The following is a 16,322-nucleotide window of genomic DNA, read 5'->3' on the forward strand; positions in this document are numbered from 1 at the left end:
CCTCAGATCCTCCTAATGTTCGATGAGGTTGTCAGAAATTAAGTGCAACAGGTTCAGTTTTCTGCCTCCTGCCTCAACAACTATTGGATGGATATGTGGCCTCTTATTTTCCCGCACAGCTTAATTAACTGGCATGACATTTGGTTTTGGCCATCAGCTGTTGGTCGCTGCGTGATGTGCCCTGTCAGACTCAATCATAATAACTGGAGAAGAGAGGAGAAGAGAAGGGTCTGGCAACAGTGATAATACTGCAAAGACCATGATAACAAAACTCCAACATGAATGTTAAGTTTTGACAGTCTAAAGCTATAAATCACATTATTGCATAAAAGGCAGGTACCAGGTTTTCCATTAAAAATGTGTTTTCTGTGCAAACCTCTCTGCAGTGTTCAGCCTCCTGCGGTGGCGGAGTGCAGCGTCGCCTCATCAAATGTGTCAACACAAAGGCTGAGACGGATGAAGAAGTGGATCAGGCTCAATGTGACCATGAGCTGCAACCCGAGAGCACCCAGAAGTGCAACTTACAGGAGTGCCAGAGCGCCCCCTCTGGTGAGTAACTCAAAATGTCGACCATCAGCCATCACTATGATTTGATGACACTGTTATGATTAAATGGCATTACTCAGCTAATCCTCCTTTTATCTCTTAAGCGTAGAACTAATAGACTGAAGTAATATCTTTGAGATTTATTTTTATTACTGTGATTATCACGGCTGCAGAGAGCAGTTGAGGACAGCGTGCCTCCAGCTGAGGGTTCAGTTAGAAAACATTCCTGTTGTGAAGCTGCTGAGATCTGGACTTTGCAGCTGGCAGCATCAGCTCTTTGAACTTGCTTGCCAACATGCACTGTCCACGCTGCCAACAGAACAGTTTAACTTTACTCAAACCACATTCCAACATCACCTTGCAGTCACATGTTCTGTGCCAGTGGATTTATTGTTAGAAACTCCTCTGACTGCAGCAACCACTCACTGTTGTTCTACGGTCACAGATTTTTGAAACAGTGCAATTACTTTAGAAATAATCTCTATACTGTGATTTCTTTTCTCGCATATTTAGGGGATATTGCAGGGACACTGCGGGCACATGTTGCATTTTTAAATATGTGCGCAGTCTGTAAAAAACTAGTGGATGTCATTTTGTTTTGCTTTAACATTGTGTGTCAGTGTTGCGTACATTTCAGCAGCAACTATAAAAATGAACTAAAACCTCTTCTGTTACAAGAAATGTGTGTTTAAACCTCGATTGCAGGGCAGAATCAACTTTTGGTTTACATAAAGGGCGACACAGTGGCTCTTTTGTCAGCACTGTTGGCTCACAGGAAGAAAAAGTTTGGATGTTCTCACAGTGGTTGCCCCAGTTTTCTCCCAAAATCCTCAACCATGCGGTGCGATGAGGAGAACTGCAGCCTCTGGACTGTTTGCAGCACTCCAGTCGACCCTGAACAGGAGAAGCAGGTGTAGAAAATGGTTGAATGGACATGTGCATTTGGATTACTTGAGGGAAATATATTGGTAGAATTAGAGAAAAACAAGAAAGAGTAAAAATTCAGCATTGGCTCATGAAGCATTTCTGGTTTTGTCAATGTCTGATGAAATGATCAAAAAAATTAATAATGGAAAAACAAAAACAATTGAAGATTTTCAAATGAAAATAAGAAAAAAAATGATAGTTATCTGTTTTTTAATTGTCAGTAATCACCTGTTTTTTACCTTTTGTTCATATGAATCAAACAGAACATACAGAGACCTTTGAAATACTGGAAATAAACTGTGACTTTAATTGATTTCCTGACCTTTCAAAGCACCTTTAGTCCTGACTAGATGCTTCAGCGGTTCCCCTTTCAATTCAGCTTGCTTTCACTGGTCACCGCCTTAAGCAACTCAAGCAAAATCCTCATTTCACTTGTAAATGAACTTTTAATTGGAAAATACACCCCCAGAAAAACAGACCTTATGGACCCAAAGGCCATTTTAGAATATTGTGCCCATTTCCATTAGATTCACCAGTTACCTCTGGGTTTTATACTGTGGGACGGAAAGCCATCAACACAATAGTTGATGCTGATCATGCTACAGGCTTCAAGGTTGTTACTTGATTTCATTTCTATATTGTGCTTTGCCAAGCAGAGCACAAACGTCTACAAAAATCCCTCATCTGAAACGCTGCAACCCTTCTTATTCACTTGTTCAGTTGGTGAATTGAACTGATGTGAATCAATTCACCAGAAATAAAACTAGCCCACTCAGTCCAGCTGTACTCAGAGCAGGGAGACGGTCACACAGCCAGCTGAAGCATGCACTGCTACATCCTGCAAAATCACATCCATCCGGGTGAAATACCAACCTTTTAGGGAGTCCACATGGTAAACATTAAACCAGCAATATTGGCACGTTATCATTGTCATTGTGAGCATGTTAGCATGCTGACGTTAGCATGAAGCTCAAAGCACAGCTGTGTTTAACTTCAGCCTCACGGAGCTGCTAGCATGGCTGGAGCCTTGTTTGTGGATTGCTGTGGTACTTTTTGACTCCGCCTGTTGTATAATGGGCCAGTTGTGTCATCAACATGATGATGATGACATATTGTGTCAACCCTCCTGCATGTGGGTGTGTTTAAAAGGGGATAAACTGTGGGTGGCTCATCTATAGTTTGTTTATGCGTGCTGAGGAGGGACTCAGAACGTCTGTGCTTTGACTTTATTGCACCTTAGTCGTAGTGTGCAGCTCTTTCATTTCATCGTTTATTATGACCAAATCCCGGGAAACAGTCTGAGATCGGTGTTTGGATTTTCTTACTTCCTCTTGTGTGATCCATCGAATCCACTGATATAAGTTATGAATTTGACTGTGATTCGAGGAGAGCGGATGAACCCAGATGTGAAGTGATTTCTCTGAGCGCAGGGCATCTGAAAATGCAATTGCCACAACGGAAAATGGCCTTAAAGCAATAAGCTTAGGGTAAATTTCACCTCTGCTGATACTGGCTGTGGTCAGGGCTGGTGTTGACTGGACAGTGACTGTTTGTGCACTAGAGATTATCAAGACGGCCACATGAATTAAGGTTGTGCTTCTTGAGAAGTCCAACAAAAGGTATCCTAAAAACAAATCCACAGAGGTGCTTATACAAAATAAGGTCTCAATATCCGACTGATTTCCTTTATTAAACCTGTGTAGTCACAAAGGAGAAGTGCTAAACAAAGAGAAAATGCCTTGAATGCTTTAGATTTATTTCAGGGGTATCCAATATTAAATGGTACCCTCTTTTTTTTGCCATACTCAGCCGTCAACGGCAGCACTGTTATGACTGGGAATCCACCAGCTCTTCCTCTGATGACGCCACAGCACAAGACCAGTGGAAAGGCTGACTGCAGTCGCCTCAAAGGTCTTCTTTGTTAATCAGGCACGCAGAAGATGAGCTAGAACTTCTTTTTTCAGACTTTGATAGCGTAGAAGAAAGCATTTGCAATCAAAGCAGCTATTCAGAGCAGGAAAATTATCGGCTGCGAGTCTTCTTCTGCTTGAAACGCATGCGTGGCTTGACCTTTCCATATTTTTTAGTCTCTTTTGTGTTGGATTCTGTAACACTGTATATCAAAACTTTTCCTCTCAGCAGATCGAAGTTTATATCTGGCTTTATATCTGAGCGGGTTATGGCTTTTTTTGTTTGTTTTTTTCAGCATAAATGGTCCTCACAGCAACATGGAGCCTTTTTAGGTTCATCAGCCTCCTCAAATAAACAGAACAGTAATACAAAAACATTCATCACCTCTGCAGCTCCTTTTTCTGTCTGTACCCACTTTAAGTAAACATCATTTGTAATTTTTCGTTCAGTTTTCTCAACAGTTCAGAGGCATTTCTGTTTTATATCTGATAGGAAATCGCAGTGTTCCTCAGAGGGCGGCGTGTTAGAGTCTGAACGCCAGCTTTGTTGACATTTTGAAGGCACAGAGGTCTGAAAGTGTAGTGTTGAAAGTGTTGTTGGAAATATCTGAGCCGTATGATAACGTGGCAGCAGACAGCTGGCCGAGTTAGCGCTGTGTGATCCTCCATCTCACTGAATGATTTGTGTTTTGTTCAGTGAGGCAGTCTGATGGTTACAAGTGTCATTGTTTCCTCCCTGAAGTCAAGCAAAGCCTGGGAAGCTTTCAGTCATAACAGACACAGACAGTAGCGTGTGTGATCTGCCTCACAAACAGACCAAATGTAAAATTCATGTTTTCACATGTGAGACATGTGCGATAAATTCATGTGTGCTTTTTTTTAATCAAGAGTTACACAAATACTATTTGTTAAGAACACAAAGAAATCAGCAGACTGCATCCCAAATGTTTGGGCAAATATTGAAAATGTAATATATTAGCAACGTACTGGAGGCTTATTCAAACCAAAACCCTGCAGGGAAACAGACATATGCACAAGTTGGGTCACTGTGTAAAATGTGAATAGAAACAGAATTTGATGATTTGCAAAACAGTGGAACCCCATATTTCACTGACAAGACAACATATTTCAACAAATTTCATCGTTTTTGAAAATTATGTTCTCATGATTTTGATGCCAGCAACATGATTCAAAGAAGTTGGGACAGGGTCATGTTTACTGCTCTGCTGCATCAGCTCTGTAACACTCTGTAAGTGTAAGTACTGAGGAGACCAACTGCTTTCGAAGTGAAATGTTTTCCCAGTCTTGCTTGATGTACAATTTCAGCTGGTCAAGAGTTCAGGGTCCCCTTTGTTGCACATTATGTTTCATAATGCAGCAAACATTTTCACCTTCAGTGACAGGTGGGGGCTGCAGGCAGACCGTCCCTGAAAAAGACATCTACTTGGCAGCATATGTCGCTCTAAAACCTGTTTGTTTGGATCAGCATTCATGGTGCCTCCACAGTTGTGCAGGTTAGCCGTGCCATGTGCACTAATGCACCTCAAACCATCATGCTGGCATTTTAACTGTGCGCTGATAACAAGCCGCATGGTCCTTCTCCTCTTCAGCACAGAGGACGCAGCGTCCATGATTTTTACAAAAAGAAATTCAAGGACAGGACAGTTTTCCACTTGGCTTCAGTCCACCTTAAATGAACTCAGGACCAGAGAAGGTGGCGATGTGTCTGGATCAGGTTTATATTGGTTTTTAGCCTTGTCTCTTGTACACAGAGATTTCTTCAGATTCTCTGAATCTTTTGATGACTTTATGCACTGTAGACAATGAAAATCCAAAATTCTTTGCAGGTTTACGTTGAGAAGCATTCTTGAATTGTTGCCCTATTTTTCGTTGCAGTCTGTCACAGAGGGGTGAACCACTCCCCACCTTTACTTCAGAAAGACTCAGCCTCTCTTTTTATACCCAATCATGTTACTCACCTGTTGCCAGTTAACCTAATTAACTGTGAGATGATCCACCAGCTGTTTTCTTCCAGCATTTCACAACTTTCCCAGTCTTCTGTTCCCACTGTCCCAACTTTTTTTGAAACGTGTTGCTGGTTTCAAATTCTAAATGACTGTAATTTGATTCATATCAGAAACATCGCTTAAAAATGAAGGAGATTAGTGATCTCCACTAATTCTTCAGTACTCTGAAGTGATGGAGCAGAGGGTCAGTGTATCCATCACATATAGAATATACTTAGGTGTGATAAAAACATTATCTTGACAGATAATCATAAATGTCACCATCAGGACTTTAATAAATGTAAAGGTCTTTTATGTTGACAGTGATTGATTCAGATCTGACTTTGGCAGCATTTCATCTGTGTCAATAAACCATGACCTATTGTGATGTATTGACTAACACAATACAGCAGTCTAATCGATGGCCAGAAACAGGACTGCTCTTTAACCTATATTCATGCTTTTGTCAGAGCCTGTAAAATGAAAGCTTCTCAGCACTTTACACCGTCACCTCACAGTGAGAAGGTCCTGGGCTTGATTCCCAGGCAGGCTCCTGCTGTGTGGAGATCACATGTTCTCCCTGTGTGTGCGTGGGTTTCCTCTGGGTGCTCCAGTTTCCCGCGCTATTAAAAACATGTACGTTAGGTTAATTCTCCTGTCAGTGCTCTTGACCAAGGCACTGGTTTAGTGATAATCTTACTTTATGCACTTACAAATTGCTTCACACAAAGCAACAGCTTCAGATCAAGCAGATCATAGAAGCAATTTCCAGTAGAGTAGTAAGCAAGTAAAACCAGTGACAGGGCAGTCAGTAACAATCAAGTGATATCAGGAAAAGCTCTCCCATAAAAGTAAGTGTTCATGAGAAATTTGAAGGAGGTCACAGATTCTAACCTCCTCAGGCAGTTCGGGGCTCTGACTGCAAATGCTCTGTCACATCCAGTTTTCAGCCACCCTTTGGAAAAGATAAAAGACCTCTGCCTGAGGATCCCGGGCTCCCAAGAAGTCAGATATTCAGCATGGAGGGAGGCCATGAAGAGCCTTTAAAGTTAATTCTAAATCCCGAAAATCAATTCCAAAACGTACTGGGAGAAAGTGCAGGGAGGCTGAAGCAGGCATGGTGTGGACACTTCACTCGGACTTTGTTGAAAGCCTGGCAGCTGAGTGCGAACTGGAGCCAATTAATAGATTTTTGGTCAAAGCGGGTGACGAGGCTGTTGCAGACGTCGAGGCGTGAGGAGATGAAGGTGTTTAAAATGCTCTCCATGTCTTTGATCCCGGGGCGCTGCACAGTGCTGCTCCTAATACTGCTCCTAATTCTTAGGATGGGTTAAATGAAGAGAACGAATTTCTCTGACTTAATTTAAATATCCTCCTGTTGAACGTGGCTGCACATAGAAACTGCTTTTATTCAGTGTGAGACGAATGCGGTGACACGAGCCACGTGTAAGACCTCGTGTGCGGCTGTGTGAGCCCTGGACACGTTCCATTTTTTGTACACCTGACAATAAATCTGGGCTGCAGGTTGTTAAGATCCCATCAGGAGGATGAGATTGGTGAGCAGTAGGAGGATGATATGAAGATGATGTGAGTTCATCCTTCACATGAACAGTACACGTGCTTATGAAGCATTTATCAGAAAAAAGGCAACGTGACATATCTCGTCATACGGGAAGTGACATTTTCTCCATTCAGATTTGTTGATTAACTTCTTTTCTATGCTGACTCCGACTCTCTACATCCCAGACAACCTCAGCTGTAAAGAGGTCACTGAACTGAGCCCGACCCTGAGAGCTGACCCCTGAGGAAATGCACTTTACAGGAGAATGTGTTTGAATTTGTGTGTTTCAGTTGCTTTGCTCTCTGGACTGTATGTGAGCACAGCCTCGAGACAATTTCACCTTTAGTCTCAGTGGTTATTTGATTTGGTCGGCTGGTGTCATTTATCCCACCTGTACATGTGGTGTGCTTTCCCTGCAAAAAAATAAAAAAAAATCTGTCTTTGGGAACTTTTCATAGTGCACACAAAACGTGGAAACTCGTATTTTAATAATAGTTATGCTGACTTTATGTCTTGCCTTAAAAAACATGATTTTCTGCTATTTCAGCTAAACGAGACACCAGGAAAACACCTAAACTTAACTTCAATAATAATCAATAATATTAATATGGCAGTTTGTCAAAACAGAGTTTACGACAGCAGAAAAAAATATTCTGATTTTCACATTATAACAAGATAGATCAAGCATCATTTAATCATAGTTATGCACTGTTTAAGAGGCTCTTTCTGCCACAGCTGCATTGATTTTCCTCTGTTTTGAAAAGAGATTTCAAATGTCTTGTGCTGTTATACACGCTAACATTGTGACATGTGATCTGTGATTTATGGTGCTTCTGAACAGCCGTTTGCAGACTTAAAGTAATGTCTGTGTCTGCATTCAGCGTGAATGCTGTCTGGGAAAAGCAGATGGGACAATGGAAGGAGGTCAAGTGGACGAATGACCTGCATTCAGTCTGGACGTGTGTCCTCATACACAGTTTCCCACAGCTCTGAGTTACCGTCAAGAGCCTCATTGTGTGGTTGAAGGTGTCTGCGACGTTCTGATGAAAACTTTTCAAAATCTTCAACAATTTTTTTTTCAAGAGAACTTGAACTGCAAGTGCTGTTATTTATTTAATAGCACGTTTATGTTCCTGGGTTGTCCTACACAAAGAAAAGCTTCAAATTTTAAGATACTGAGGCTCTTTTATTGGTATCAGAATTCAGAAATCGAACAGCAACATGCCAGTGAACGTAATAATGACTAAAGAAAGGTTCAAAGGTCAGGAGAGTCTAGGTTAAGTCCATCTGCAGATTACCAGCCCACGGGTCCCTGTGGAGGGCCATATTTTACTGTAATGGTACACCATTCACCCACAGAGGACTTTGGAGGTGAGGGTAAGCTCTTATCCAGCAGCTGTCCAGTGAACTGATTCATAGATGTTGATCGAGCAGCAGCATTTCCACCACCTTCGCTGGACATTAGAGATCCAGGCCTGACACTTTAAAGCAGCTATAATTGATAGTTGTAATAATACCACTGAGAAAACAGTATGAAAGGTGTTGATGGAACTACAGAGAATGACCAAATCTGCAGCTCCTGTTGGTTTTACAGAGCTTTCGAGCAAGTCTCAGCTCATTGTTAAGCTGTCTGGCCTTTCAGCAGCAGTGACGGCTCAATAAATAATGCTCCTCTGCTGATCTTGTGTTTATTTACCTTCAGATGAAGACGTAAATGTCATATAAAAATCATGCCTGAGTTTTTTACATTCACTGATCTCCCTTCAGGTCCTGGTAGGCGGAGTTTGCATTAGATCAACTGGGTGCACCTGGCCAGTCCATCCAGAGTGCATTTAGGATCAGCTGTCCACCTTTCCCCTCTCACACTCCATCGCTGGCTCTCCTGCTGACGCCTCATGTTTTTTTGTTTTTTTTTGGTTTGGTTTAGTTTTATACTTAGCTTGATTTTACGCCATGCAACCCTGTTCACTTTCACACATTCGCTCACTAACACTACTGACCTGCTGATTGCCCAGTTTTCTCCATTTCTGTTAATACATCTGAATTGTTTGTTCTTCCCAGTGCAAACATGTGCATCTCCTTCCTTTTGTCATGGCCCAAAGAGCTGGGTCGTGCCTATAGAGAAGAAGTCTTTAATTCTCACAGTTTGCAGTGTTTAATTTGGGTCATTTTCGTTCCATATGGAGTCTATACCCTTCACTCCTCAGCTCATTTGTTCCACATCTTGCTCTCTCATGATGCTGTAATTCACCATCCTAGACACTTGGACCTTAAGATATTTTTTTCTATAAAACCATGCTTCTCATGAACAGGTTTTTCTAGTCACTAAGCCCAAGGTTCTGTTTTCTCAAAGAGTGGAAGAAAAGCATATTCCTGCGGAAGTCCCACGTCCCACTGCTCCCCTTTGCTGTTTACTGTACTATATGGGGCATGCTGGTAAATGGGTCAAAGATAGCACATGGGGGTGTATAGGAGATGAGGAGCATACAGGAAATGCTGTGTGTTGAGTTGCAGCTGTGACCTTTGGACCCCTCTGATGTCATGGAGCTTCTCTCATCTGGGTGACATTGAAAATTCTGCACCCTGGAGTCTTTATATTAGAGCAGTGGGTTCAGCAGTGCAGCGCATGTCGGCCATGTTGAATGGTGCAGCCGTGGTTGGATTCAAAGTGCTTCCTTACACCTGCAAAGTCCCAGTGTTTCCATTTTGTGTAGCACTTTGCTTCTGGAGAAGATAATGTCATTAGATTTTAATGAAACGTGCTGTGAATAATCATGGTCCTGGCAGGATGAATCCCAGTGATTTTCACGGTGCTCTGACCTTTCCTCTAACACCAACGTCTCCTCTGTACACAGTGCTGAGATACATGGTCTCAAAAATAGACTTGATGCATGGACAGATTTTGATTTAGGTGGCAGTTTTTAAGAGGTGACAGCTGATATCTGCCAAGATATCACAAAATAACAAGAAACAAGATAAAGCATTTGATTTAGATCTATAGCAGGACAATAACAGGACGTTGAAATGAGCATTAAAGCTCAGGAAAGGCTCTTTTTAAATGTCATAAATATACCTGTTACACTTTTCTTTTTAGTGTCCCTTCTAAAATAGTCCCCAGTTTTCCCAATGTCAGCCATCTGCTGTCTGCACTCACACACAGCTCTGTGACTCCTGATTTACATACAAAAGCTTTCAGATCATCTAATCTGATAATCATAATGTCACACTTCATATGCAGACTGTGAAGACCCTGATGAGTAAAGAGTCAACTTGAGCTTTGAGCTGAGGGTTTGCAGGTCTCCCAGAACTTTGAGAAATAAATGACGAGCCATTGTTGGCACTGCGGGTTGCAATTTGCTGGAGGTTCATGGCTGGCCTATAATACTAAAGCTGTCTGTTAAAGCCATCAGCTGTGCCTCCGCCTCCCAGAAATGTCGAAATTATTCACCTGAACTGAGATTCCAGCAGGAAACTGTGGGTTTGTTTTTTGTTTTTTTTTTGCCTCTGCAGTTACTCCAGAGCAGTACTTCGATCGAAAGGACAGGTGGTAAAACTGACTTAATTCCTGAAAGAGCTCTGATTTCTTCCCACTTAGCTGCTCTCAAATGAGATGACAATGAGCTAAGTGCAAGAACAATATCAGGCTCTGAAACACTGAGTGTCTGATGAAGTGTAATGATTCAATAACAGCCCACACTGAAATCGCTGTCTGGCCTGGTTTTCCAGTTTCAATCCTCTGCTGTAACTGCCGCTGATTTAAAACACCAGGCAGCGGGTCCTGAAATGTTTGCTCTGGTCGATGGAAACAAACCTGTGTCCAAGACGAATGCCTTTTGGTCGCTGTTGTTGTTGTCATTGTGGTTTGCCTTCTAACACAGCAAACATTTGACGAGTTGTCTTCTGTTCTCGCCCCCATTCGATGCACGCTCGTGGGAAAGTGGCAAAAAGTCCAGCAGCTACTTTTTCAAAATGCATTCGATCACGCTGTTAACCCTTGCTTGGTTCACATACAAAGCAAAGTGTGTGGAATAGAAAAAACAGGGAGCTCCACTTGTTATTGATCATCTGCCTCTGAGCAGACATGTTCCTGAAAGCCAACAGCTGAAAAATAGAGCAGGACGGGAACTTCATACTTAATGATTGCCAGACAATTTTTGGTGCTGAGTGCAGTTTAAGAGACCCCTTTGTAATGCAGTTCCAGTGTCAGAGATTGGGGGAAAAATCCTTGTTCTGTGCAAAAATGCATTCTAAAGTTCAGCTGAGTTAAACTAATAAGAGGCTTCAGCAGTCTGAGTTTGACATCTGAGAGTCAGATATGTTTCAAAGTTAATCCTTTTAGCAACAACGCAGTGTGGGAGGAAACAAAAAGAGGGAATTTCATGTTGGGCTGCAGTGGAGGGACAGTAACACAAATGAAAGAAATAGGGACCCACCAGTCCTACTTTGTCTCGCAACATGCAGCACTCCTGTTCACATGCATTTCCTGTAGTGAACATGCGTTAAAACTAGACTTTCTGCAGCCTATTTTTGTCCTCTTGAGTGGCTTTGATGTGGATCCAGAAAGAGCAGATCGATTCACACGTATGATGATTACTTTGTCTCCAAGGAAACAAAGCAAACTTAAATTCTCATCTGTAAGTGTTCACTCATCAGGGCCACTCACTGAAATGCTGCAAATCATAGTCATTTTCCTGTATAGACAATATGTAGAACATAGACGTTCACCAAATAGCCACAGCAATTATAGCAAATATAGATTATACGTTTTCCACGAGCCAATCTCGTCTCCTGTTCCAGGAAAAGCATTCACAGCAGCAGGACCACACGTGATCTGTTTTTCTCTCACAAAGCTGTTGTTTGTGTTTTCAAGGTGATTGTGGAATTCGTTCACAAAGCTCATCATCACAACTGTGTCCACGGTTTCCAGTTTATTGCTTCTGTGCAGCAGCGTCCATACTTCAGTCATTGTAGTCCACCACAAGTTCATTGGTTTGGTAATACTGAGCTTCAAGTGATTGTTGCTGCACCATGCGATGTGGCTCTATCAGTCCTCCTCTGTAAAAGTCTCTAAGTGAAGACGGCATGTTTATTCACTGGAATCATAGGTGTTGATACCTTTTATTAAGTTTTTTTTTCAGTCTTGACTGCATATGTGAGTCTGAACAGACATGGATGTAGGTGGTAATTCTAGTTCGGCATCAATTTATATTAAAGGTCAAACTATATTTTGCAGCACTAATCAGCAAATTAAATAAAAATACACTTAAAAAAATCATGACTAACGTCTAATTAGTGCTGATTTGATCTTATGTGAATTTTTTCTCTCTCTCTGAATCAGTCTCGAGAAGTCTGGTTTTCTTTTTATCCGCTAAATAAAAGAAGGCATATTAATTAATTTTTCAGCATCTACGCATCTTCAGCGAGTCTCTAAACATCACCTGTGTTGAACTAAGGACAAAAGAGCAGCGTGTGTGGCATGACTCCCCTGTTCAGGGCATGTCTTCTGATGTTAAGAGGCTTACAGCCCTCACGTTGTGCTTTTCATTCATGCTGTAATGATGTAACTATGTGTCACCTCCCTCTCTCTCTGTCTGTCTGTCACCCTCACAGGAGCAGCTTGTGTTCGTGATCGTCTAACGTTTCGCTTCTGTCAGACTCTCCGCTGGCTCGGCCGTTGCCACTTGCCCAACGTACGAGCACAGTGCTGCAAAACCTGCAGCCAGCGTTCCCGCTCCAGCAGCGGGTCCCGCCGCTGAGGTGCAGCACTCACAGGCCTCATCAGCAGGAACACCACTGAGTGATGAAGTAGAAATCATTATTTAAAGTCAAAAATCTGAGCCCTTTCCTGGTTTCTACACCACTACAGACTAATTATGAATTAGTCCCACTCCAAAACTCTGCAGGTTTGTGCTGATGAAGTTCTTTAGAGGGCTGAAATTAATTGGAAATGTAATTAAGCAAAACCTCTCTCTCAGCAAAACAATGAGAATGTAAATATTTGTTTGCACTTTTTTTTTTTTTATTATTATTATGCTGTTTGACCAGGATGACATTTTATGAATCGGGATTTCTTTCTCTGTAACAGATGTGGCTCTACAGAAGGGGTCTTTTTGTCAATGTAGCCAGCTTAGTAATGCTTTATTACACATGTAGATTAACCTCTATGGTTGGTACAATGCTTTCATTTTACTGACAGCAGCTGAAACTGAACAGAATAAAACCGACATAGTCATAATGTGTTTTTAAGTATAACGTGGTACAAGTGTTATGAAGCAAGAAATAAGTGGTGCATAAATGCTTCATGTGGCATTTACGAATAATTGACCGTTAGCTAAGCCCTGTTTAGTAATTTAAACAATGGGTTCTTGACTTCAGACAGAAGTAGACACAAGCAGGTGTCTCATTTCTGATGGAAACAAAAAAACACCATTGTTCTTGTGCTGTAGTGTAGAGCTAGCTGTGTATTATACAATATGGTCAGAAAAAATGGAAGATCTAACCATTTTTTTTCATTCTAACATCCAGTTTGGATGCTTAGTTTACATACAAACAATTAAGATTCAGGCTTTAAAGAGAAACTTGGATATTTTTCTACCTGGACCCTAATTTCCCATGTTTTTGTGTCTACTTGAAACAGCAGTCATTGAAATTGCTTCAGCATTGAGTGAGAGCAGTGCACTGTCCGCTAAAAGTGTTTGCCACTGACAGGCTGAGGTTGGTATTTAAAGCGTCCTTTTCACACTGCGGAAAGCACTTTACAGAGAAATAAAGTGGTTTTCTTTACCTTTTGCCTGATCTGGTTTGTTATTGTGCCTAACCAAGTCTCGCTCGAGGAGCGGTCTCTGACGCTTCGCAAAGACATCGGTGGAAGCATGAGTGAGAGTTGGCGTGTTGGGAAGTTTGTTGTGATGGAGTACAGAATGTGCAGCATAGTGTTATGTTAAAGGTTTTCCGTGCCATGGCTGAGCATTTAGAAGTCACATCTGACGACACAGTGTGACTTCTTCTTAAGCGAGACTTGGTTAGACAACAGCCTGGATCAAGCGAAAGAAAACGTTTTATTTTTCTGAAGGGTGCTTTCCGTAATGTTGTCAGACACTTATAATAGCAATCTGAGCCTGTCAGGGGCAAAACCAAATACTTTTAATGGCCATGCATTGATGGTGAGCAACTGCCCGGAGGAGTTACATTGCAGCTGGATTCCAGGCTGCCGTGCTCTCAGTCAATACGGCACCAGTTTCACAAAATGTTGTCCCCATAAGTGACGTAGACACAAAAATGTGGACATTGAAACTGAGAAGAAGTTTCCCTTTAATATTCATATTTTCCAACAATAAGATTTAACTTTTAATGCTAAAACAGAACAGGCTTTACAGACGTTGCGTTTGTCGTCAGCCAATGATATGCTAACTCTTAGCTTTAGACGTAATGCTTGGCTCCTGTAGATAGCTATCATTAGCCTGCATGCTAACGTCTGCAGCTTACATAAGAGCACAGTTTGCTCTTGTCCCACACACATCGCTTCAATCTAGTGTCGCTATGATTGGACAGTTGCTGTTAAGAGGCTGGGCTTAGCAAACGGTCTGTTGGATGGCTTCATGTCCACAGCAGAATGTAAAAAGCTTTTTGGCTTCACCACACACGTTTTCAAAAGTCACAAGGTAAAATGTAAATGTGAAAAGTGGAGTTTCAGGAAATATTGGTGCTAGAGGCCACACAGGCTCCAAACATTTCGGGTCAGGTATTGGCAGGCCCAGTGCCTTATCTACTTGAACATTGGATGATTTGACGTCATTATTTTTATTAACCACTCGATTAAAATGAGTCAAATTCAGCGTTACAGAATGGAGATAGTTATTGGATTAACATCAGTGTCTTATCGCATTAGGTTTCGTATGTTGTATTAAGGAATTAGTATTTTATACTTTTGTTATCTTCTTGTTTTGGAGGAACTGAACTTTTCCTCTTCACTCTTTGTATTTTCTGCACGTTCCTGCCTTCAGAATTATTGTTCGCACTGACACGTCAGAGTCTTCTCAGCAGGGATTTAAAAGCAGCTCAGATTCATCAGACCAGTCCAGTCCAGGCAGCTGCAGCCGTCAAATCCTTCTTTACTTTTTTACGTTGTTTCCTGTTCGAGCTGTTGAAAAGCTTTTTTGTTCTATACTGAACAAAAGTAAATTCAATGAGGAGAAAAAGAGGGGGAAAAAAAAAATCAATGTCACACTTTTGAATGGACCGTCCCATGAATAGAGCATTTCTATGCAGGAAGAGTGGAGCGTTAACACGTCTCTGGAGCTGTGGTTATGTAAGGAAAAGGCATTTGTTGAAGGTGATCAAATCTCACATGTTGCAAACTGTTTACATGCTTTCCTCAGACAACTGTACACACAAGCAACACAGGAACCAAGACACAGTTGGAGTGTAGTTCACACAGACGTCTTAAGAGATCAGTTCAAAATTACTTTCAGCGTGTATTGAAAGTGAATTATACCTGCATTGTTTAGATATATTATTTGTACATGTAAAGGACTGTTGTTTGGCAGGAATCTTAACTTTGATGTGTGTTTACAGGTAGGTGCTGAAAACAAGCAATTAAAGTCATCAAATGCTACCTTGTTCAGTTTGATATCTCAAAATTACGTCCTTTTGAAATTGTATTGAATTAATCATTGGATGAACCAAGGAGGAAGGCTCCATCGTGGTCTGGCCAATCAAAATTAGAGTCTATATTCATTTTTCTAACAATGGGTCCTTGATAGCAGTTTGAAGGCAAAAGCAGGCTTAACCATTGATTTTTACAGATGAAACAGCCATGGCCACAGACAGATTTGATTTGAGTCATAAGTGGGTCAAACTCTGCGTACACCGCACTTTTTGACGTTTCTGCTGACCCTGAAAATGGGTCTTTAATATGCATTTAATAGCAACAGTTAGTGTCTTCAGCCCGCCATAAACTACTTTGTGATTCAGTCACATCATGTTCTCTACGCAAAGTCCAAACTTTATCTTTTTATCTGTTATGCAGCAGTGGTTTGTATCTTCAGTGTCTTAAAAGATTTTTTGTGGTCCCACATGTCTTCTGGCAGAATGTAGAACAGTAACACCACAGGAATACCTTTGAAGGCTGCTGCTGGGTAACAGGTACAAAATAACATTACATCAGTTTCCCTCTGAAGGTTGGGCAGAGGATGTTAAGTGACTGAATGATGGAGTGGTGTCTGGAGTGTTTGAAGTCATAGATGCAGCTAAGCTCCAAAAACACCTGTTTGGAACATTCCACAGGTAAACAGGTTCATTGGTAACAGGTCATAATGTCATGATTGGGTATGAAAGGCTCAGTCATTCACAAGTGAGGATGGAGCGAGGTTC

At 41.6% G+C, this 16,322-nt stretch overlaps 1 protein-coding gene across 1 annotated transcript in view; it reads left to right on the top strand.

Annotated features, from left to right (window-relative positions):
• Positions 1-13,281, top strand: part of adamts7 (a disintegrin-like and metallopeptidase (reprolysin type) with thrombospondin type 1 motif, 7) — a 66,939-nt gene extending 53,658 nt beyond the window's left edge. Inside the window, exons 23-24 of the mRNA XM_076738413.1 lie at positions 387-549; positions 12,561-13,281. Of these exons, the coding sequence (XP_076594528.1) occupies positions 387-549; positions 12,561-12,706 (309 nt within the window). The 3' untranslated portion in view covers positions 12,707-13,281. The remainder of the gene's footprint in view (positions 1-386; positions 550-12,560) is intronic.
• Positions 13,282-16,322: the final 3,041 nt, after the last annotated feature.

The sequence above is a fragment of the Chaetodon auriga genome, chromosome 1 (assembly GCF_051107435.1).
Source record: "Chaetodon auriga isolate fChaAug3 chromosome 1, fChaAug3.hap1, whole genome shotgun sequence".
NCBI lineage: Eukaryota > Metazoa > Chordata > Actinopteri > Chaetodontiformes > Chaetodontidae > Chaetodon > Chaetodon auriga.